The 19493-nt window shown below is 36.8% G+C and overlaps 1 protein-coding gene across 2 annotated transcripts in view; it reads right to left on the reverse strand.

Moving 5' to 3' along the window:
- Positions 1-19493, reverse strand: part of ARID2 (AT-rich interaction domain 2) — a 166706-nt gene that overhangs the window by 34940 nt on the left and 112273 nt on the right. For both annotated transcript variants that reach the window (XM_039243109.1, XM_039243108.1), the window contains exons 12-16: positions 18938-19019; positions 16853-16987; positions 16026-16222; positions 12928-15788; positions 3257-3405 (exon numbers count right to left, since the gene is read on the reverse strand). In XM_039243109.1, coding sequence (XP_039099040.1) covers positions 3257-3405; positions 12928-15788; positions 16026-16222; positions 16853-16987; positions 18938-19019 — 3424 coding nt within the window. The remainder of the gene's footprint in view (positions 1-3256; positions 3406-12927; positions 15789-16025; positions 16223-16852; positions 16988-18937; positions 19020-19493) is intronic.

A 19493-nucleotide genomic window follows, 5' to 3' on the forward strand; every position in this document is an offset into this window, starting at 1 on the left:
ACCATCAAAATCCTACAGGGGTACATAGGCAGCAATTTCTTTGACCTCGGCCATAGCAACTTCTTACTGAGCACGTCACCAGGAGCAAAGGAAACAAAAGCAAAAATGAACTACTGGGACTTATTTAAAATAAAAAGCTCTATACATCAAAGGAAATAATCAATGAAACTAAAAGGCAGACTGTGGAATGGGAAAAGATATTTGCAAATGACATACTGGATAAAGGGTTAGTATCCAAAATCTACAAGAAACTTATCACACTCAACACTCAAAAAACAAATAATCCAGTGAAGAAATGGGCAGAAGATATGAATAGACACTTTTTCAGAGAAGACATCCAGATAGCTAACAGACACATGAAAAGATACGCAACATCACTCATCATCAGGAAGATACAAATCAAAACCACAATGAGATACAACCTCACACCTGTCAGAATGGCTAAAATAAAGAACACAAAAAACAACAGGTGCAGAGAAAGGGGAACCTTCTTGCACTGTGGGCAGGAATGCAAACTGGTGCAGCTACTCTGTAGAACAGCATGGAGGTTCCTCAAAAAAAAAATAAACATAGGAGCACTTCGGTGGCTCAGCTGGTTAGGTGTCCAACTTTGGCTCAGGTCATGATCTCATGGTTTGTGAGTTCAAGCCCTGAATCAGGCTCTCTGCTGTCAGCACAGAGCCCGCTTTGGATCCTCTGTCCTTCCTCTGCTCTGCTGGCTCAATCAGTACAGCTACCCGCCCCCCCACAAAAAACAAAAAAAAAACAAAAAACCTAAAAAAATTAAAAAAAAAAAAAAAAAAAAAAGAGCTACTGGACAATCCAGCAATTGAACTACCAGGTATTTACCCAAAGGTTACAAAAATACAGATTCAAAGGGACACATGCACCTCAATGTTTACAGCAGTATTATCAACAATAGTCAAACTATGCAGAGAGCTCCAATATCTATTGACTGATGAATGGCTAAAGATGTGGTATATACATACAACAAAATATTACTCAGCCATCAAAAAGAATGAAATCTTGCTATATGCAATGATGTGGGTGGAACTAGAATGTATTACACAAAGTGGAAGAAGACAAATCCCATATGATTTCACTCATATGTGGATTTTAAGAAACAAAACAGATGAATATATGGCAAGGGGGAAAAAGAAGAGGAGAGACAGAAAGAAACCACAAGAGACTCTTAACAACAGAGAATAAAATGAGGGTTGATAGAGGGATGTGGGTGGGAGATAGGCTAGATGGGTGATGGGTACTAAGGAGGGCACTTGTTATGATGAGCCCTGCATGTTGTATGTAAGTGATGAATCACTGAATTCTGCTCCGGAAACCAATATTGCACTGTTTGTTAACTAACTAGAATTTAAATTAAAAAATTGGAAAAAAAAAAAAAAACCCTAAAGAAAGGATAAAAAAAAACAAAAACAAACCCTAAATCTAAATAATAAAAGTCAATATTGTCTTCATGCCCTAATGCTTTTGCTATCCTAAGCTTCTCATAGGTCCCTGGGCATACAAACTCGTTCTATAATTTCCTGCACTTGCTAATTTGACTGAAATTAGTTTTGCATGGCAAACTCCTACACGTTCTTCAAGACCCAATTCAAAAGTAATGTCTGTAATGAAACTTTCGTAACTATCCCAGCATTACATTAACTGCCTACTATGCAGCCAGTAACACCATGAAATTATCTTTTTACAACTCTTTATTTATATCGTAAATTTGTTTTTTAGATGTGCTTCTTTAAATGCGGAGAATAATCGTTTTTATTTCTAGCTCCTAGCACATACACTCTCCTAGAGGGTGCTCAATAAATATTTGCAGAATCAAACTGAATTAGGATTGCAGCATCTAAAAATGGCTTTAAAAAATGACTAGCTCTAAGAAGTGTTATTGAGTCTCTTTAAAAAAAGACTTCCAAAGAGGAGGCACAGATCAAATTTTGTTATAACATTGATCCTACTAGCAGATGGGAAACTGTGCTATGCATTTAGGTTCATTAACCCTTTCAGCAATTTTTCTTCTTGAAATACTATGAGCGGTTTATCAAAAACAGCTATTCTCAAACTTTTTAGTCAACAAGCAGGATTAGCTGACTACCTACTCTATCAGCTACAATTTGCATGGAAAGACAAAAATAAAATCTAAACAAAGTAAAGAATGCAACTGACAGTGGTAAAGAAAGTTTCAAATTAACTTACAACATAAAACAAGATGGTCAAATTAATCAAAGAAATAATGAGAGATAATACTGACATGATGGAACCTGATATATTTAATTTTCTTTTCATTAGGGGAAAAAAAGCCAGCAAGAACCTACCAGTAGAGACCTGCCATGAAGCTACTGCTGGGTTGAGATTTCAAGTTTGATAAACACAGTCCAAGGAAATTGTGCATGCTCTTAAATAATCCATAGGCTACAGTGATAGCTACAATCCCATATCAAATATGTATATGAAGTTTACAGCAAAGTACAATGTCCGTAGAATATCATAAAAATTATGAATAGCAAATATAATTTTAAAAATAATGTGGGAATTTCTATCAGTAGTTAGAAAAAGTGATATGGAGTCTTTAATATCTAAAACATAAAAAGAATATTATGTCTACTAAGACAAGTGCCTAGTCCCTCGCCTCTAAAAAGTGACAGAGCAAAGGGTCTTGGCTAAGCACTGTTAAGAGAACTACTTTATTTTAACTAACATTTTTCTCAAGTATTTCTTCAAGTCGAAGAAAGCCCTGTCTTTAAGGATTTCAGTTCTACTCATTGTTGATCTTAGTTATTAAATTCTGAGATGATATGGTTTTAAAAGTAAATCTCATTGAGTGTCCAACCCAAACTCAAATTTAAGACAAGTCAGTCTTCCTAACAGATTATTACCATTAAGTTGCCATAATAAAGAAATTCTACAGCCACCACCAACTTCAAGTCATGTTAAAAAAACTTCTTTCATAGCCAAATATGAAATCAAACGCTTAGCTGATTTTGTTTTTAAAACTAATATCGAAACACACTCCCCAATAACCTCCCATTAGGCAATGAAGCTCTATGGTTTATATATATTTCTTAGTTTAAGTGCTAATAGATCTCCATAAAACTCCCTCTTAACAGAAAACACTTTTGCTAAAACACTTCACTGGCTTCAAAAGAAAATTTTCATGAAAAGTATAGATGACAGAAATTTCAATATAAAAGCATTCCAGAACAAAGAGCATTTATGGGTATCAAATAAAATTGCCATTTACTTTTTACAAGACTGCCACAGACACATGAAGTTGTGTCCAGGTTTCCTCACGGGATCCCCTTGTTGACTAGACGCACTGAACGGAGAAGGCTGAAAAGTGCTGGGCTGGTTCTGCACCTGCGCAGCTGGTGAAGGCGTCAGAGGAGTGTTCTGTGAAAAACATAACCACATGGCTTGTGAGATGACACTGAGAAACACTCACATTTTATAGTACACATTTAAAATGAGGTATATAATGAAGACCGTATGATTACATCGACAGTTATAACTTCTAACATAAAACTTACATTTGTAGTTTTCATGGTTTTTTTAAAATTCTTTAAAAAGATAACTATGTTTATCAAAATAATTAGGAAATAAGATTCTTTTATTTCATATGAACCACAAAGGCAAGATCATATTGTTTTTGTTACAGGATATACATTATTTAGAATTAAGAATTTTATATTAAAAAAATTAGGCAGAAACACAACTATAAATTAAGACGAGAAGTCTACTATAAATGCACCCATTTATTTACGTACATTCTTTACAAGAACAAATCAGTTGCAAACTATTATTTTTTTGCACATATTTCCATTTAGATTTTTTAATCAATACAACATAAAGTAAACAACACCTAGCAAAAAGAAAAGAAAATTTCTTTTTTTTAATAGTTTATTGTCAAGTTGTTTTCCATATAACACCCAGTATTCATCCCCACAAGTGCCCTCCTCCAAGAAAAGAAAATTTCTGATGTTAAAAATGAATTAACCATAAGTAGAATGTCGTAAATACTATTTTATAGTAAGCTCTTAACAACTTTAGTCTTTAAAGTCACTCAGTTATAGTTTTTGATGGACAATACAAGTAAAAGATTCTAATTATAGGCGTAAGTCTTTTAAATATAAGCTATGTTTTCTTCTTCTACATCCCATCCCTTTCTCTCTGAAAAATACAAGTAAATAACTATATCTTAAAACAATTTGAGGCAATATGTTTTCTTTGAACCTTAACTCAGATTTTACTAATAACATCACAAAGTGAAAAACAATATTGAATTTCTCATATAGAAATGGTAGCACACCATTTTCAAAGCATTGTTTGAAGGCAATAAATTTAAACTTTGGGAAAATATTAAGTACACTATTCACTTACATGGTGATATTAGAAATAGTTGGGCAAAACTAAGTTAAAAATACCTGAAAATGTCAGACTAAAATCCATAATAATCAGAAAAAAAAGATGAAACACATATAAGGCTACAGCATAAAAATGAAAAACAGGAAAATGAAATGCTGAAAAAAAAGTCTCTTAGAAATGTGAAGTTGGGGCACCTGGGTGGCTCAGCTGGTTAAGCATCCAACTCTTTTTTTTTCTTTTAATGTTTATTTTATGTATTTTGAGAGAGAGAGAGAAAGAGAGAGAGAGGGAAGAGAGAAAGGATCCCGAGCAGGCTCGGGGCTGTTAGCAGAACCTGATGTGGGGCTTGAACTCATGAACGGTGAGATCATGACCTGAGCTGAAACCAAGAGCCCAAAGCTTAACCAACTGAGCCACCCAGGCACCCCAACATCGACTCTTGATTTCGCTTATGTCATGATCTCACCGTTCGTGGGTTCCGTGGGTTCAAGCCCACGTCCAGCTCTGCACCGACAGCATGTAGCCTGCTTGGGATTCTCTCCCTCCCTCTCTCTCTGCCACTCCCCTGCTCATGCTCTCTTTCTTGCTCTCTCTCAAAATAAATAAACTTCAAAAAAAAGAAAGAAAAAGAAATGTGATGTCATGGGGTGCCTGGGTGGCTCAGTTGGTTAAGCATCCAACTCTTGATTTCAGCTCAGGTCATGATCTCATGCACGGTTCACTGGTTTTGAGCCCCAGGCTGGCCTCTGCACTGATAGGGAGAGGTCTGCTTGGGATTCTCTCTCTTTGCCCCTCCACTGCTCTTGTGCATAGGAGCCTGGGCTCGCTCGCTCTCTCTTTCTGCCTCTCCCCCACTAGCTCTTTCTCTCTCAAAAATAAACAAAGAAACAAACAAACAAAAGGTCCTGGGACACCTGGCTGGCTCAGTTGGTTGAGCAAGTGACTCTTGATCTCAGGTTTGTGAGTTTGAGTCAGTCCCATGTTGGATGTAGATATTATTTGAAAAAAATAAAGCCTTGGGGCACCTGGGTGGCTCGGTCAGTTATGTCTGATTCTTGATTGTGGCTCAGGTCATGATCTCATGGTTTGTGGGACTGAGCCCTGTGTAGGGCTCCATGCTGCAGAGCCTGCTTGGAACTAACTCTCAATCTCTCTCCCTTTCTTTCTGCCCTTCCCCCACTTGTGCTCTCTCTCAAAATAAACTTAGGGGAAAAAAAATCTACCTTTGGGATGTAATTAAAGTTGTTTCTATAGTTGGGTCCTACCCTTAAGATTTTACAATATGGTTAGGGAGAAAACATGCATGCATATACATGCATGAAAAATAGGCATCATGGATAGGATGTGGACTTTCTAGGTTAACAGATCAGCACTCAAACTTTAAATTTGCCTTCTGAAATAGTTATGTGACCCTGGGCAACCTCTTTAACCTCTCTGATCCTCAGTTTCCTCATTTATAAACTGTTAAATAATGAAATCCAACTTAAGGAACGGTGGGAAGACTAGAGAAATGATAGATGAAGAACGTAGCTCTAGAGTCTCACTCAATAAATAGCAATAGTTACTATTATTATTATGCTAGAAGTCCCAAGAGAGAAATCCAAAAGGCAAATCGTATTTTGGAGGAAAGATATGATGAGTCTGTTTTAGAAAGAGTAATAGATCAACAACTACTAAAGTTAATGCTAGAAACATGGATCTGACAATCGTTCATCTGTGAATTCTATTTTTTTTAAATCACTTGTTTAAAAAGTGTCTTATTTCTTTATTTTGAGGAAGAGAGCACAAGCACAAGCTGGGGCAGAGAATGAGAGAGAGAATCCCAAGCAGGCTCCATATTTGGCACAATGCCAATGCCAGCTGGATCCCATGAACTGTGAGATCATGACCTGAGTTGAAATCAAGAGTGGATGCTTAACTGACTGAGCCACCAAGGCACTCTCACCTGTGAAATAAAAACAAAAACTTTTTTAATGTTCATTTCTGAGACAGAGAGCATGCGTGGACGTGAATGAGTGTGCAGGGGAGGGGCAGAGAGAGGGAGACACAGAATCTGAAGCAGGGTCCAGACTCCGAGCTGTCAGCACAGAGCCTGACGTGGGGCCGGAACCCATGAACCTGAACCATAAGATCATGAAGTCCGACGCTTAACTGACTGAGCCATCCAGGTGCCCCTCACCTGTGAATTCTTAAAGCCATAAAAACTGAAGATGACAAAACAGATGGGAAAAAAAAAAAAAGAGGGTCAGAGACAAAGAAATGGAACATTAGAATTAGTTTATTTATCAAAAGTAGTATGAAAATTACTTCCCTGAAATAAAAATATTATATTAAAAATCCAGAAAATTCTAATAAGGGGGAGTAATCAAGAGGGCCAGTTTCAGCCAAATACAAATGTTAAAGAGTAACAAGTTACAAATATCCCAGATTTTTAAGGGTAAATTTGCCAGAGGCATCAAATTTCCTCAGAATTAACCTTCTAGTTCCCTATCCTATTACCATTTAAATTAGGTATCTTGTCATATATTTGAAGATTCAGCTTATTTTTACTTTTATAAGTTCTAACAGATCTTTATCCTATTTTTTTTTCCATTATGAAACTCTTATTTGTTGTCACACAGAAAATCTAACAAGGAATCACAGGGTATTTTAACTCAAATGTTAATGAGGGATGTGGCAAGGATGACTGCTCTCAAATTAATCTAAGCTGTTAAATGCAATGCATAAAAAAATCTGTGGACCCTGATTTGAACAAGTTGCATTAAAAAAAAAACAAAACATTATTTGTTAATGACAACTAGAAAACCAGGGAACACTCACCATGAACTGGGTCTATTTTTGTTAGATGTGATTTGGTACTGTAAATATAGAAAAGTACTTTAACAATTAAAGAAATAGACTCTGGATTATTTATTGGCAAAATAAAATAATATTTGATATTTGTTTCAAAGTACTCCAATAGGAGCACCTCAGTGGCTCAGTTGGTTAAGCAACTTCAGTTCAGGTCATGATCTCACAGTTCGTGGGTTCAAGCCCTGCGTTGGGCTCTGTGCTGACAGCTCAGAGCCTACAGACTGTTTCAGATTCTGTGTCTCCCTCTCTGTCTGCCCCTCTCCCGCTAGACCTCTATCTCTGTCTCTCAAAAATGAATAAACGTTAAAAAAAACATTTAAAGCATTTCAATAAAAAAATTATGGTGAAGAACAGATGAAACTAAAAAGGTGATTTTTTATATAATAATTTATAACAATAATTTTGAGCTAGGTGATTTATATATCAGTGAAACAAAAAAGAATTAAAATACTTATAGCCTATATCAAATGAGAAATTCTAAAACTCATATTTCCTTTGACCAAAGAGATATTTTTAGGTTTCCTCTTGTATAAAAAAAAATTACACATTTCTTTCCACAAAACCAATTTTCAAACAGGTTGTTGTTATGCTGCAATTTTTTAAAAATTTATTTTTATTTATTTTTTTTAATTTCTGGGGGGGGGAGAGAGAGAGAGAGAGAGAGAGAGAGACAGCATGAGCAGGGGAGGGTCAGATAGAGAGGGAGATACAGACTCTGAAATAGGCTCCAGGCTCTGAGCTGGTAGTCAGCACAGAGCCCGACGCGGGGCTCGAACCCACGAACCACGAGATCATGACCTAAGCGAAAGTTGGACGCTTCACCGACTAAGCCACCCAGGCGCCCCTATGCTGCAAATTTTTTAAAGTACCATTTAAATTAACTATCTTTTAAGAATTAGGTCTTTTACATGAGAGTGTAAAATAGATTTCTTTTAGGATGCATTAGTTTACTTTTTCTTGCTATTTACCATGAAGAATTGCTAGACCATTAGCCACAACTCTAACTCAAGTGCAAACATAAAAATAGGCTTCAAAGCCATATTTTTAGAATGATCACTCTTGAGGAATATTCTATATCATCTACTCTATTCAGGAAGAGCTATTTTTTTTTTATATTGGTTCTTCCACCCCCACCCCCCCAAATCAAAGTGGAAAAGCCACAACTCCATTAGTGAGTGATCAGAAAAGTAAAATTACACAGAGGATATAAAACAATTCTGTGATTCATTCCATAATGTAAAATTAACTAAACCTTAGAATAAGACTAAAATTTAAACATTTCAATATGTGTTATAAAGTCCAAATACAAATTCATAATCTAGTCTCAAAATGAATTTGCTAAGTAGGAATGAAATGCTGTGTTCAATTGTAGCTACAGATTTGAAAGCCATTTATAAAATGGAACTGATAGAGGTAAACAGGATGATGAATAAACCAGACACAATGACACCTAAGATCCAACTGAAGGAATGAACTCAAAGAGTGTACTCTAAGACATAGGCAAGTAAGGAGAGATACTCTGAAACAGCTTTAGGGAACAAGAATTAGATTTACTCTAAATGTGATATAAAAGAGATTATACTTAGTCTAAATGTACAGTTCTTTTGAGAACGGTATTAAAGGCAGTAATACAAATCTTTGGAAAAGAGATCTTTTTGAGTGTGGAAAAGTAATTTCAACTCTTAAAAATGAGGGTTTGGGACAAGGTAATATCTACGATTTTTTCTCCTGTAACATTCTCTTATGCTCTGAAACTACCAAATTTTTTTACTCTAAGTAAGTAAGTATAAACCTAGACAATCAATACATTCCAAGGCTGGCTTATAAGAACACACTGAAATGCAAACAAAAAATTATGTTTCACGGTAATGTCTTTCTTAGTTTATACAACATGCTAGTCCGCTACAAATCTAAGCAAGTAGTACTCTTAGGAAAATACTGAAATGATTAATTCTGTGGCTCTTGCTAAAATGATCTTGGCTATGACTAAATGCAGCCCCCTTGAGGCTAGAGATCTGCCTTCTGATGGGTTGAGTAACTTCAAGCTATCAAAGAAAGGAAGGGATCTAGAAGATACCAAGATTCAGTTTATGCAGAACCATATTAGCAATGATTCCTCTGTGAAGGACACGGAACTGAGGACAGGCATATATAAAATCCCTTAAATACATACATCTTTAAGTAAACTATTTTTATATACAATAATTTAGCATGTCTTTAGATCATGGGATTAACAGTCACAGTTATATTCAACATGTGTTTTACACGGTCTTGAAAAAGGCAAGGCTTTAGGTAGATATTTATAATTAAATTTTTTTTACTCATTTTTATTTTTTATATGCCAATCTAGTTTTATGCCTCCAGAAGATACCGATCATGAAGGGTGAGAGGAGGGACTTTTGGAAATAGTTATACTATAACCTGAAAATATAACAGATTGAAATTAAGCAGCTACAAATAAAGAAATCTGCCTTGAAATAGGTACAATTTATTTTGTATTTATATAAACTACCCAACTAAATACTACTTAAACACAAAATCTATGGTGATATCATTTATTTTCATATCTTTCTCTTCTTTTTGTTGCTATTCTTTTTTTCTGTAATGAAATTAATACAGCCGATTAATGGGAGTGAAAAGGAACATGAAATAACAAAGGTATCAGGAAGGATTACCTGTTGGCCATTCTCAGCAGGGACATTTCCCTGCAGTCTTTTCAGCCCTGAACATTCTGCAAGTCTGGAAGTCCCTTCTTAGGGTCCAGGTGCCTCCTTTACATTCCCAAACCCCTTGAAATGGTGGAAATAACAAGGTTTGGCTGAAAAAATCACATTTGAAATCCTCTATTTCATCTATCCCTTTAAGGTATCCATTCAAGCAGTGAATAAAATGGTGTTAAACCAAGGTCTATATAAAAGAAATTTAAAGAATCTGGACAACAATGGAAATGGTTTTTCTATTAGCAGGCTCTTAAGAAGGCCCACCAGCCTACCCTTCAAAGGAAACTTAGGATCCTATCTCGGACAGTTGATCTTTTTTAGGCTTTATAGGTACTTTATGTGAAGGTAAAATACACCTATACCCTTATTGAGAGCCTAACTCTGTAGCAGTCACCATGCCAAGTGTAACATAGGAGAACCCTGGTTGTTAATTCTCACGCGCAGACACCATGCATGCTGTTTCTTTTTCTTCGCAAAGTTTTAAATTTCTACATGCCAACCAAACACCAATTTTAAAAATAAAGAACGTAGCGATTTTAAATAAGCTATATTCTTTGGGACAATATATAGAAGAACACATTTTTCAGACTGGGAAAAAAAGTAATAATTTTATGGCTTGCATTAGATGCATATATGTCCAATGTGTTAAGAAAATGTCCTGAAATTATCATTTATTGGTACACACATTTGGTAACATTAATAGTTCAACAATCAATATGTTATATATCAAAGGGCTTTCTAGAACTTTACAAAGAAATCTTTTTTTTTTTTTTTTAATTTTTTTAATGTTTTATTTATTTCTAGGAGAGAGAGAGACAGCGTGAGCAGGGGAGGGTCAGAGAGAGAGGGAGTCACAGACTGAAACAGGCTCCAGGCTCTGAGCTGGCAGTCAGCACAGAGCCCGACATGGGGCTCGAACCCACAAACCGCAAGATCATGACCTAAGCGAAAGTCGGACGCTTCACCGACTAAGCCACCCAGGCGCCCCTACAAAGAAATCTTTTTAAAATAGGGAGAAATGGGTTAAGAGTATGAATTGTCATTTCGGACACACCTCCAAGCATTCAGTCCTGGACCACCTCATATTAGTTGGTGACCTTGGGCAAGTTACTTTGCATCTTGGATCCTCAACTCTAAAACATGAATAACAATTTTACCTACCAGATTTATTTAAAGGATTAAATGAGAAAATGCTTTAGCACAAAGTTCCTAACACAGGTCCTAGTCTTAACAAGTATTATTGCCTGTTGTTTGTTACTTAAGTATCATTGAATATAGTCACACTGGACGATTAAGGACACACAAAAAAATGAGGGTTGATAATTGCACAATAATGGAGTTTTCCTCTCATTTGGCTCAGTCTGTTATAAGTATTTAGAGTTATAAGGAAATCTGAGAGGAAAAAAACAGAGTTAGAAACGTAAGCAAGATTAACTGGGAAATTATTAAATGTAGGAAAACTATAAAACTAACTTATGAATGCTTACTTTTTGCCAGACATTGCACTATTAAAAGAATTTTTTTAATGTGTTTAATAAATGAAAACCTCAAACAGTAGCAGTTTGAGTAAAACTGACTTAGTATTCTTCACCAAAACTCAGTATTAATTATTGCCATGTACATAACATCAACTAAAGAACACTCAACCTATTTAGGTACCTTGCAATAAAGATAAATCTAAGCAATGTAGTAGTGACACATGAATTTAAATCTCATTATACCCCCAGACAGCACTGTCCAGTTTTATACACCCACATGAAAAAAGATGCATATTAGTGGATGAATTGTTCAGACAACCGATTCTTTGTTCTTTCATCTTTTATTTTTGGTACTAATGCCAACAATGGCCATAGATCTGCTGTAAACACCAAAAGCACAGAGAAGAAACCCAAGTCAGAAGGGTGCTAGGAGAGCTGGCAACATCACAGAAGGCTCTGGCTATGGAGGACTTAGGAAAGAGAGTGAAGAAAAAGTAATCCAGAAAACAGGTGACAGACAACTGTCTGTTAAGCAAACCCCTAGTTTCAGTGGAATCAGCATGTAAGATTGTTCTTAAAAACTTCACAGGCAGAATGACCCTCAATTCAGAAGCAATGATGCTAGAAAACACTTCTATTTACTAAAGTGTATGGAGATCGGATAGTAGATAGGAAAGAGGGGATCGCAGAAACATGACAGCAGGGCGAAGGAGCAAGAAACACAGCAGCAAGAATATCAGAATAGCTGAAAGAAACTGAAATTACAATACTTTTTAAAGAATAAAGGCAACGAAGTCAATATATAACAAGAACACACTTGATAAAGTTCTTATGGGATTTATCTTTTTTACAAAAGAACCGTGAAACAAGCCATAAAAACGTATGTCAAAATCAAATGCAGCAACTCCCTTTTAAAATGGTCTTAACATCCCCTTCCAAAGCAGACCAAAAGGAGACTAACTTACATTTAAAAGGTCTCTAAAGGGCGCCTGCATGGTTCATTCAGTTAAACATCCAACTCTTGCATTTTGGCTGAGGTCAGGATCTCATAGTTCCTGGGTTTGAGCCCTGTGTTGGGCTCTGCACTGGCAGTGCGGAACCTGCTTGGGACTCTCTCTCTCCCTCTCTCTGCCCCTCTCCCACTTGTGCACATGCACACACGCGCACACTCTCTCTCTCAATAAATAAATGAAACATTAAAAAAATTCTCTAAAAGATGTCAGATTAGCAAGTACTCCTCTATCTTATGTCTACAAAGTTCCTAATTTGGGCCTATAACAAAGTTGAAAAGACTTCAAACCATGTGCTAAAGTTAACAACTGAAAACTGTTAAAAATTACCAAAAATGCCAAAAAAATCAGAGCACGAAAACCTGAGTACATGGGTGAGCTGACACAATTACCTTTTCAAGATGAGGCATGGAACAACAGTGCGTTTTCCCCTAAGACCTATTCACAAATCCGGAATTTCTAGGAGCAACGGACAGCAGAACGACTCACCTGCGGGAGCACATTCTGTACGTATGTTGGCGGATGCTGCTGCTTCTGCTGCACAGCACTTTCTATTGCTACTTTCGCTACAGTGCTTGGATCTGCTCCTGCTGGCACGGCAACCATCGTTGCACTGCAGCCAGCATTGTTGGGGTCACTGATTGTAACAATTCTGACTCCTACTTTATTTGGAATTCCTGTGACTGTCTCCCTATCATTATCCTCTGCTGGCCTCTTTACAGTTTTGCATTCTGCTGTGCCATTCGTAGACCGAACGTCAGATGACAGGGCAGGAGAATGGGATACTCTTGATCCTGAGTGAGGAACTGCTACGATTTGATGCCCCTGTATAACAGAGGTTGTAGAATGTGGTGAGACAACTACACTTGGGCGTTGCTGAGGCACATCTGAATTCAAACTTGAAGCTAGAGGTCCATTAGGCAAATCAGTACCACTAAACTGCTGTGTCGCCACATTTGGAGCCTCCTGTATACTGCTCACAGATGGTGAACCACCCAAAGTTAATATAGGTCCATTAGAAATTCTTTCTAGTTGATCACCTTTGGCAGTATCTTGCTGAGTGGCATCTAAAGTCCCTTGTGGTTCCATTGGAGAGATCTCACCGTTTCCTACATGATTGGAAGTTTTGTGATTTGGAATGTTTTTGCTTAAATGAGAACCATCTCCTTTATCAAAATCACAGATTCCATTAACCAGAGGTTTTTTCAAATCACTTTTGAAATCCTGCATGTCCATTTGTTCTGAGTTCTGTTTTCCAGATGTTCCATTCTCACCTAATTCTAATGATGGCCCATTACTGATTAGTGAGCACTGATTAGCCTCACTTTGAATTTTCCCTGAGTTTGAAGGAGGTAGACTTGAGTCACTGTACTTTCTCCCATTTAAAAGACTTCCCACCTGCATTTCATTTTCCTTTGTATCCCCATTGCTGGTGTTCGTGGCTCCTCGTCGGCAGGACGGGTTCTCCATGACTTCAATCTTACGTTCATGAACATGTAAACCTGTTGCTTCTTTTGCTTCCTCCTCCTTTTGGCAAATTATCTTATCACCTTTGAACGGGGGAGTAGCAGTAGTACAAGATGATTGTCCAGCTGGAGATGTCGGAGTGGCTGGAAGCGTTTGCACCTGAAGTCCAACTCCTGCCTGCGTCCCACTCATGGTAATTCCTGCTGGAGCAATGAGCTGAGTTGCATTTCCCTGACTCACAGTTGCAGTTGCAAAACTTGTATTTGGCACAACTGTTATGGTTACCTGGTTGCCAGAAGTCCCTTGGAAAATGGTTGCTGGGCTATTTGAGATCAGTGGGCCTGGCAATATTTGTAAGTTCGAGATGGGCACAGTTTGCACTCCCCCTGCGGGAGGCATTGCACTTTGGACCAACTGAACATTTTGCTGCCCAACCAATAGCTGCTGAGCCGAAGTTTGCCCCTGCACTCCAAAACCTGCTGCTTGGTTATTGGCCACCTGGTATACCACCTGAGGGCTAGGAGCTCTAGCATTATTAGGGGGAGGAATCTGTGGAGCTGGGAGAATTAGCTTACCACCCGGTGTTGAAGGACCACGCTTTGGAAGCAGCAACTGTTTTATCAGACTTGACTCACCAGATGCAGGCTGACCAACGCCTGCGTTTGTCTGCTGTGGCTGAACTTGCATCTGTACTTGTGGCTGCTGAACCTGTACTTGTACCTGTTGTGGTGAGGGTGCTGGTGAATGCTGCTGCTGCTGCTGCCTCTTCACAGACAGCATCTGACTGACAGTAGGAGGTGGTCCCTGTGACTGAGGGGTGGAAGAAGATGACATGGCAGTTGGGACTTGGTTATTAGTAGCCGGGGCAGGTGATGGTGAGGAAGATGGAGTTATGCTTGGTTGCCCAGTTAGCTGAACCGTCTGACCAGCTGGAAGAGCTGCTGGATTAGCAAGAACAATTTGGTGAATGGCTGGTGCATAAGTTTGACCTTGTTGAGCTGGCTGGCTTACAATCACTACACTCTGTTGGGTTGGCTGCTGTGGTTGTTGAATGGGCTGTTGTACCACTGTCGATGAAACCTGCTGAGAAGGGAGAGGTTTTGGTGCAATGTTCTGAAATCCCACTCTTGAGGGCTGTGGACTTGGGACACCAGCAATGGTAACCATCTGTCCTGTAGCTACCTGAAAATTCTGTACGGACGTTGCTGAGACAATATTGGATGCAGAAGTTGTTACATACTGTGAAGGTGCTATGATAACAGTGTCCTGCGGCTGGCTACCAGCTGATGTCGGCTGAGATGAAGTTTGCACAGGCTGGGGTGATGTGGTGATTAACTGTTGACCCTGTGAAACTGTAGAAGTACATGCTGGTATGTTCTGCACTCTGCCAAATATATGACTCTGCGGGACGGCTTGTTGAATTACTGTAACAGGAGTGCCGGAAGGTATCTGTCCTGGTACCACTGTGTGTAATGGAGACTGTTGTGGAATTACAGATGGATGATGAAGCAATGTCTGGGAATTTACAACTGTAACGGGCTGTGGCCCTGTACTATGATTCTGAACCACAGAACTCTGAGGAGCTCCTCCTCCCACAGCAATACTAACAGGAACTGCTGTCTGGGGTAGAGAATTCTGGATCACTGTAGCCTTAACAACTTCACAAGGAATTGGAGCTTTATTCTGAATGACAGTCACTGGAGCATTTTGCTGCTGGTGGGTATGAACGGTAGGATTTGGTGGGATTCTTGAAACAGTCTGTGCCACAGTATGAACACCTTGTACTGGAAAAGACATTTGTGTTGCAGTCAAATTTGAAGATTGATTGGTGACAGAAGTCCTCTGAAAATGGTTTCCTACAGTTTGTGGTCCATGAGGGATTCCTGGAAAATATGAGGGAAAAGTCAGAATTTATCATGAAATGACTGAAAGCTGCATATGTAGGCATTATTTTACTTAATACAAGAAAAAATAGTTTTAAGAAATTAGCATCTGACAACTTTGTGTCACATGGATATGATAACAAGTAATAGAATAAGCAAGAAAATGCTTCTGGAAAAACAAGGAAAAATTACACATTTTAATTATTAATAATACCTAAAACTCAAAAATATTAATACCTGCAGGTGAAGGACTTGGAGATACATCAGGAACAGAATCAACACGAACAACAGGAGTAGAAACTGGTTGCTGCTGATAGTACATCTGAACGGGAAGTGGTATAGCCCTCCGTTTTACTCCTACTACATGAATATGTGCCTGCCCGTTGCTGCTGGAATCCTCTACTCTCTTCACTGTATGATTTGGAAAGACCGTTCTGTAAAGTAACACATACTTTTGTTAACTAGCACAGAAGCAAAATACACTGACTTCTAACAGTGTTTACATGAACAGCAACAGTACATTTGCTGCTACTAATTATGAGCCAGTATGATTCATATAGTTATAGATTCTGTAAGGGTGAGGAGCAAAGAAAAAATATAAAAGATCAATCCTCCAATTTTAAAAATCATTATTAACATTGTGGGGCCCTAAATAATTCTATTGCAGATACAATTAACAAAAAAGTTGCATCTAGGCAATGCCCACTTTATGAACTTTGCAAAATATCAAAAAGCCTTGGTATCTGAAGACAAGAGTATTAGTTATAGACAATTATACAAGACTAACAAGGGCAAAAGTCATGTCTCTAACATATAAAAGAAGGTAGAAAAACGTTTCTCTCTTCTTTCTTTGATAAGCCTTATGATGTTCAAATACAAACACCAGGTTTGATTTCCAAAATTCTCTTATATTTAAATATTCATCCTTACTACAACCTAGCCTGTATTTTAAGTAGTAGAAATATTTAAAACTGGATAGTGAGCTGGTATTTTCTCTAAAGAGCAAGAAGTGTTCTAAGTGATATACATTAACTTTGTTTACAGTTAACAACTATGCGTCCTACCTAAGACATTTATAAAATCCAGTTGAAGTTAGGATTCCACCACGAGCTAATTTACTGCACGTTGAGAGGTACTCAGAATACATTTCTGCTCGAGAGACAGAACAATCTGGATTTACTTCAAAATGAGCATTTAGCCTAAAAAGGAGAAAAATAAATGGCATTATGCAATAGATTATAGGAGAGTTCATATTTAAAGATAGTAAAACCGTCTTTTACAATGTATTATTAAATAATATTTATGCCTGTTAATCAAATTTCTCTATCTCATGTTATTAGCAAAAATGCATGTTAGGTTTTAGACTGATGAAACCAAACAGAAAGAGATTAACTATGTAATCATATTTAGTTTAGTATAAAAAATCATCAACAACAAATATAAAAACTGTGTTCACATCCCAGTGAGACACAGGATTGGTCTCTTGGCAACAAATATTCTACAATAAATAAGTTTTATTCAATGAATATCTACTCAATTTCCTGTCTTGCAATAAATAAGATATAAGAGAAATTCCCAATAATGAGCTATTTCCATTGGAGATGTAGAAAATGGAAGAAAAACTGAGCTAAAATTAAACTGTTGTTGTCTCTTGTATCAAATTCCTTGAGAAAAACTTACCCAAGCTTTCAACTACCCCTTAAACAACGGTACTTCTTCCATGCTGCATACTCCCATTCCCCCATTTCAGAGACTTTTATTCCTATTCCATTCCAAATTAATTTAAACTTCAGTCTGTCTTTCATATAGTGACTTCTATCCATACAGAAGTTAGGACTGGAGGTCAAATTATCTTCACAGGATTCTTTTCTAGGATTTACTATATACATAACAGGCCAATGTATAGCTGTTTACATAAATGGACTCAAATAATACTTAGAAGATGAAACTTTAAAATGATTCTCTCCTTCTCCACTAGAACTGTTAGAAATATGCAAATGGGATTTATAAGATCAAATTTATGCCTAATATACAAACATTTTACAATGAATGTGGTACATACTTTTTCTAGCTTTCATAATTCTTTGCGTACTGAATTTTCAGAAGGACTAGACACAAAAACTTTTTTTTTTTTTTTTTAGTTTTAGTGTAGAAGACAAACATTTCCAAGTATTTTTGGAAGAGATTCATCAAGTATAAGGTGTAAAAATACAGAAGGTGAGGAAAAAGCAAATAATTAGAGATATTTAAAACTATAAACCTTATTTGAGCAAAGTGGAAAAGTCTAGAGAAAACTGCCACAGGAACAAAGATATGAAAGCACTAAAAATATGGAACACAGAATGACAGGAGCATGGAATGAGAGACAAATAATGTTAGAGAATGGGAGAAAAGGGATCAAAGAAAGAAAAATTTTAAAGTAATACATCATCAGAAAGTGATCTTTTACATTCAGTCTGTTAATCTTCTAAAGAATTTAAGTTGGAATTCATAAACTATGTGGAAGCTACTATCCATGACCAATTGAAATCTAACCAAGTCTCCATTTATTTTTTCAGAAAGTGGCTGACATAGGACTACCCAGTCTTCTCCATAAAATTTGATTTTTGAGTTGCTTACTTCCTTGTAAACCCACTGGCAATTCTATCAATTGATTCATTTTTCCCTTACTAACCCCAAAAAGGAAAAACTAACTATCAATGAGCAAGAAGTATTGCTTGTGATGAAAAAGAAGGGACATTTAATAACAAAGGCTGGCTTTATTTTCTTAAAGACAGTCCTGTTCAGTTTTAATAAAATACCGATTTAAGAAAAACAGATTTATAATCTGAAAAATCTTATTTTCTATGAAGTCAAAGGTAACGTTTTAACACGAATTTTACTCTGAAAAGGAGTGGTGTAATTTAATGAAATTCTAGTCAAAGACTATTTTAATTCTGAAGATTCTGATGAACAGTTTTCTTTTAAATTATTCTAAAATGCAGGTGAAATGATTTCACATCATCCTTTCTTTGTATAAATGATATTCTACTCTGACTAAAAAGAAATACAGAATAAAACATTCTGGATGACTGTTGGAAATACATTTCCTTTACTCTTTTGCTTTATTCTTCCCAAGGATAAAGCCTTAATAGAAATAAACCACTTACCACTGACAAGCAAACTTCTCACTATCTATTTCCACTATTCCTGGAGGTGGAGCAACATGCTGTGCTACAACTGCTCTGGAAGCTAAAGAAAAAAATACATTAGCTACATCATTTTTAGAAACTTACTTAGTTACTATATGCCATGTTCAGTTCATGGACACTGAAGCAATATTTACAATGAATACCTTTTTAAAAAGGTGTATAAACATAATGAAAATATACAAATTTGAGAAAGAAACTTATAATGGAGCACATATTATACCAGGCACCGTCTTAGATGCTTTATATAAATTCTTTTTTAAATCTTACAATCATTCAAATAATAACAATAATATGGATTATATAGTCGGTATCAACTCTGTTTTTCCCATGGGTCAGACAGACACTGAGTTAAATACTTTACATATATAAATTCTTCTGTGTGGTGGGTAAACATATGACAACAAAGACTCAAAGTGATTAAAATAACTAGCCCAAGGTCACACAGCTCAACATATCAGTAAATAAGAATCAGTTTAGTTACAGAAGCAGATAGCATCAGAAATCATAACTTCAC

The sequence above is a fragment of the Hyaena hyaena genome, unplaced genomic scaffold, assembly GCF_003009895.1.
Source record: "Hyaena hyaena isolate Hyena2069 unplaced genomic scaffold, ASM300989v1 scaffold_221, whole genome shotgun sequence".
Classification (NCBI taxonomy): Eukaryota; Metazoa; Chordata; class Mammalia; order Carnivora; family Hyaenidae; genus Hyaena; species Hyaena hyaena.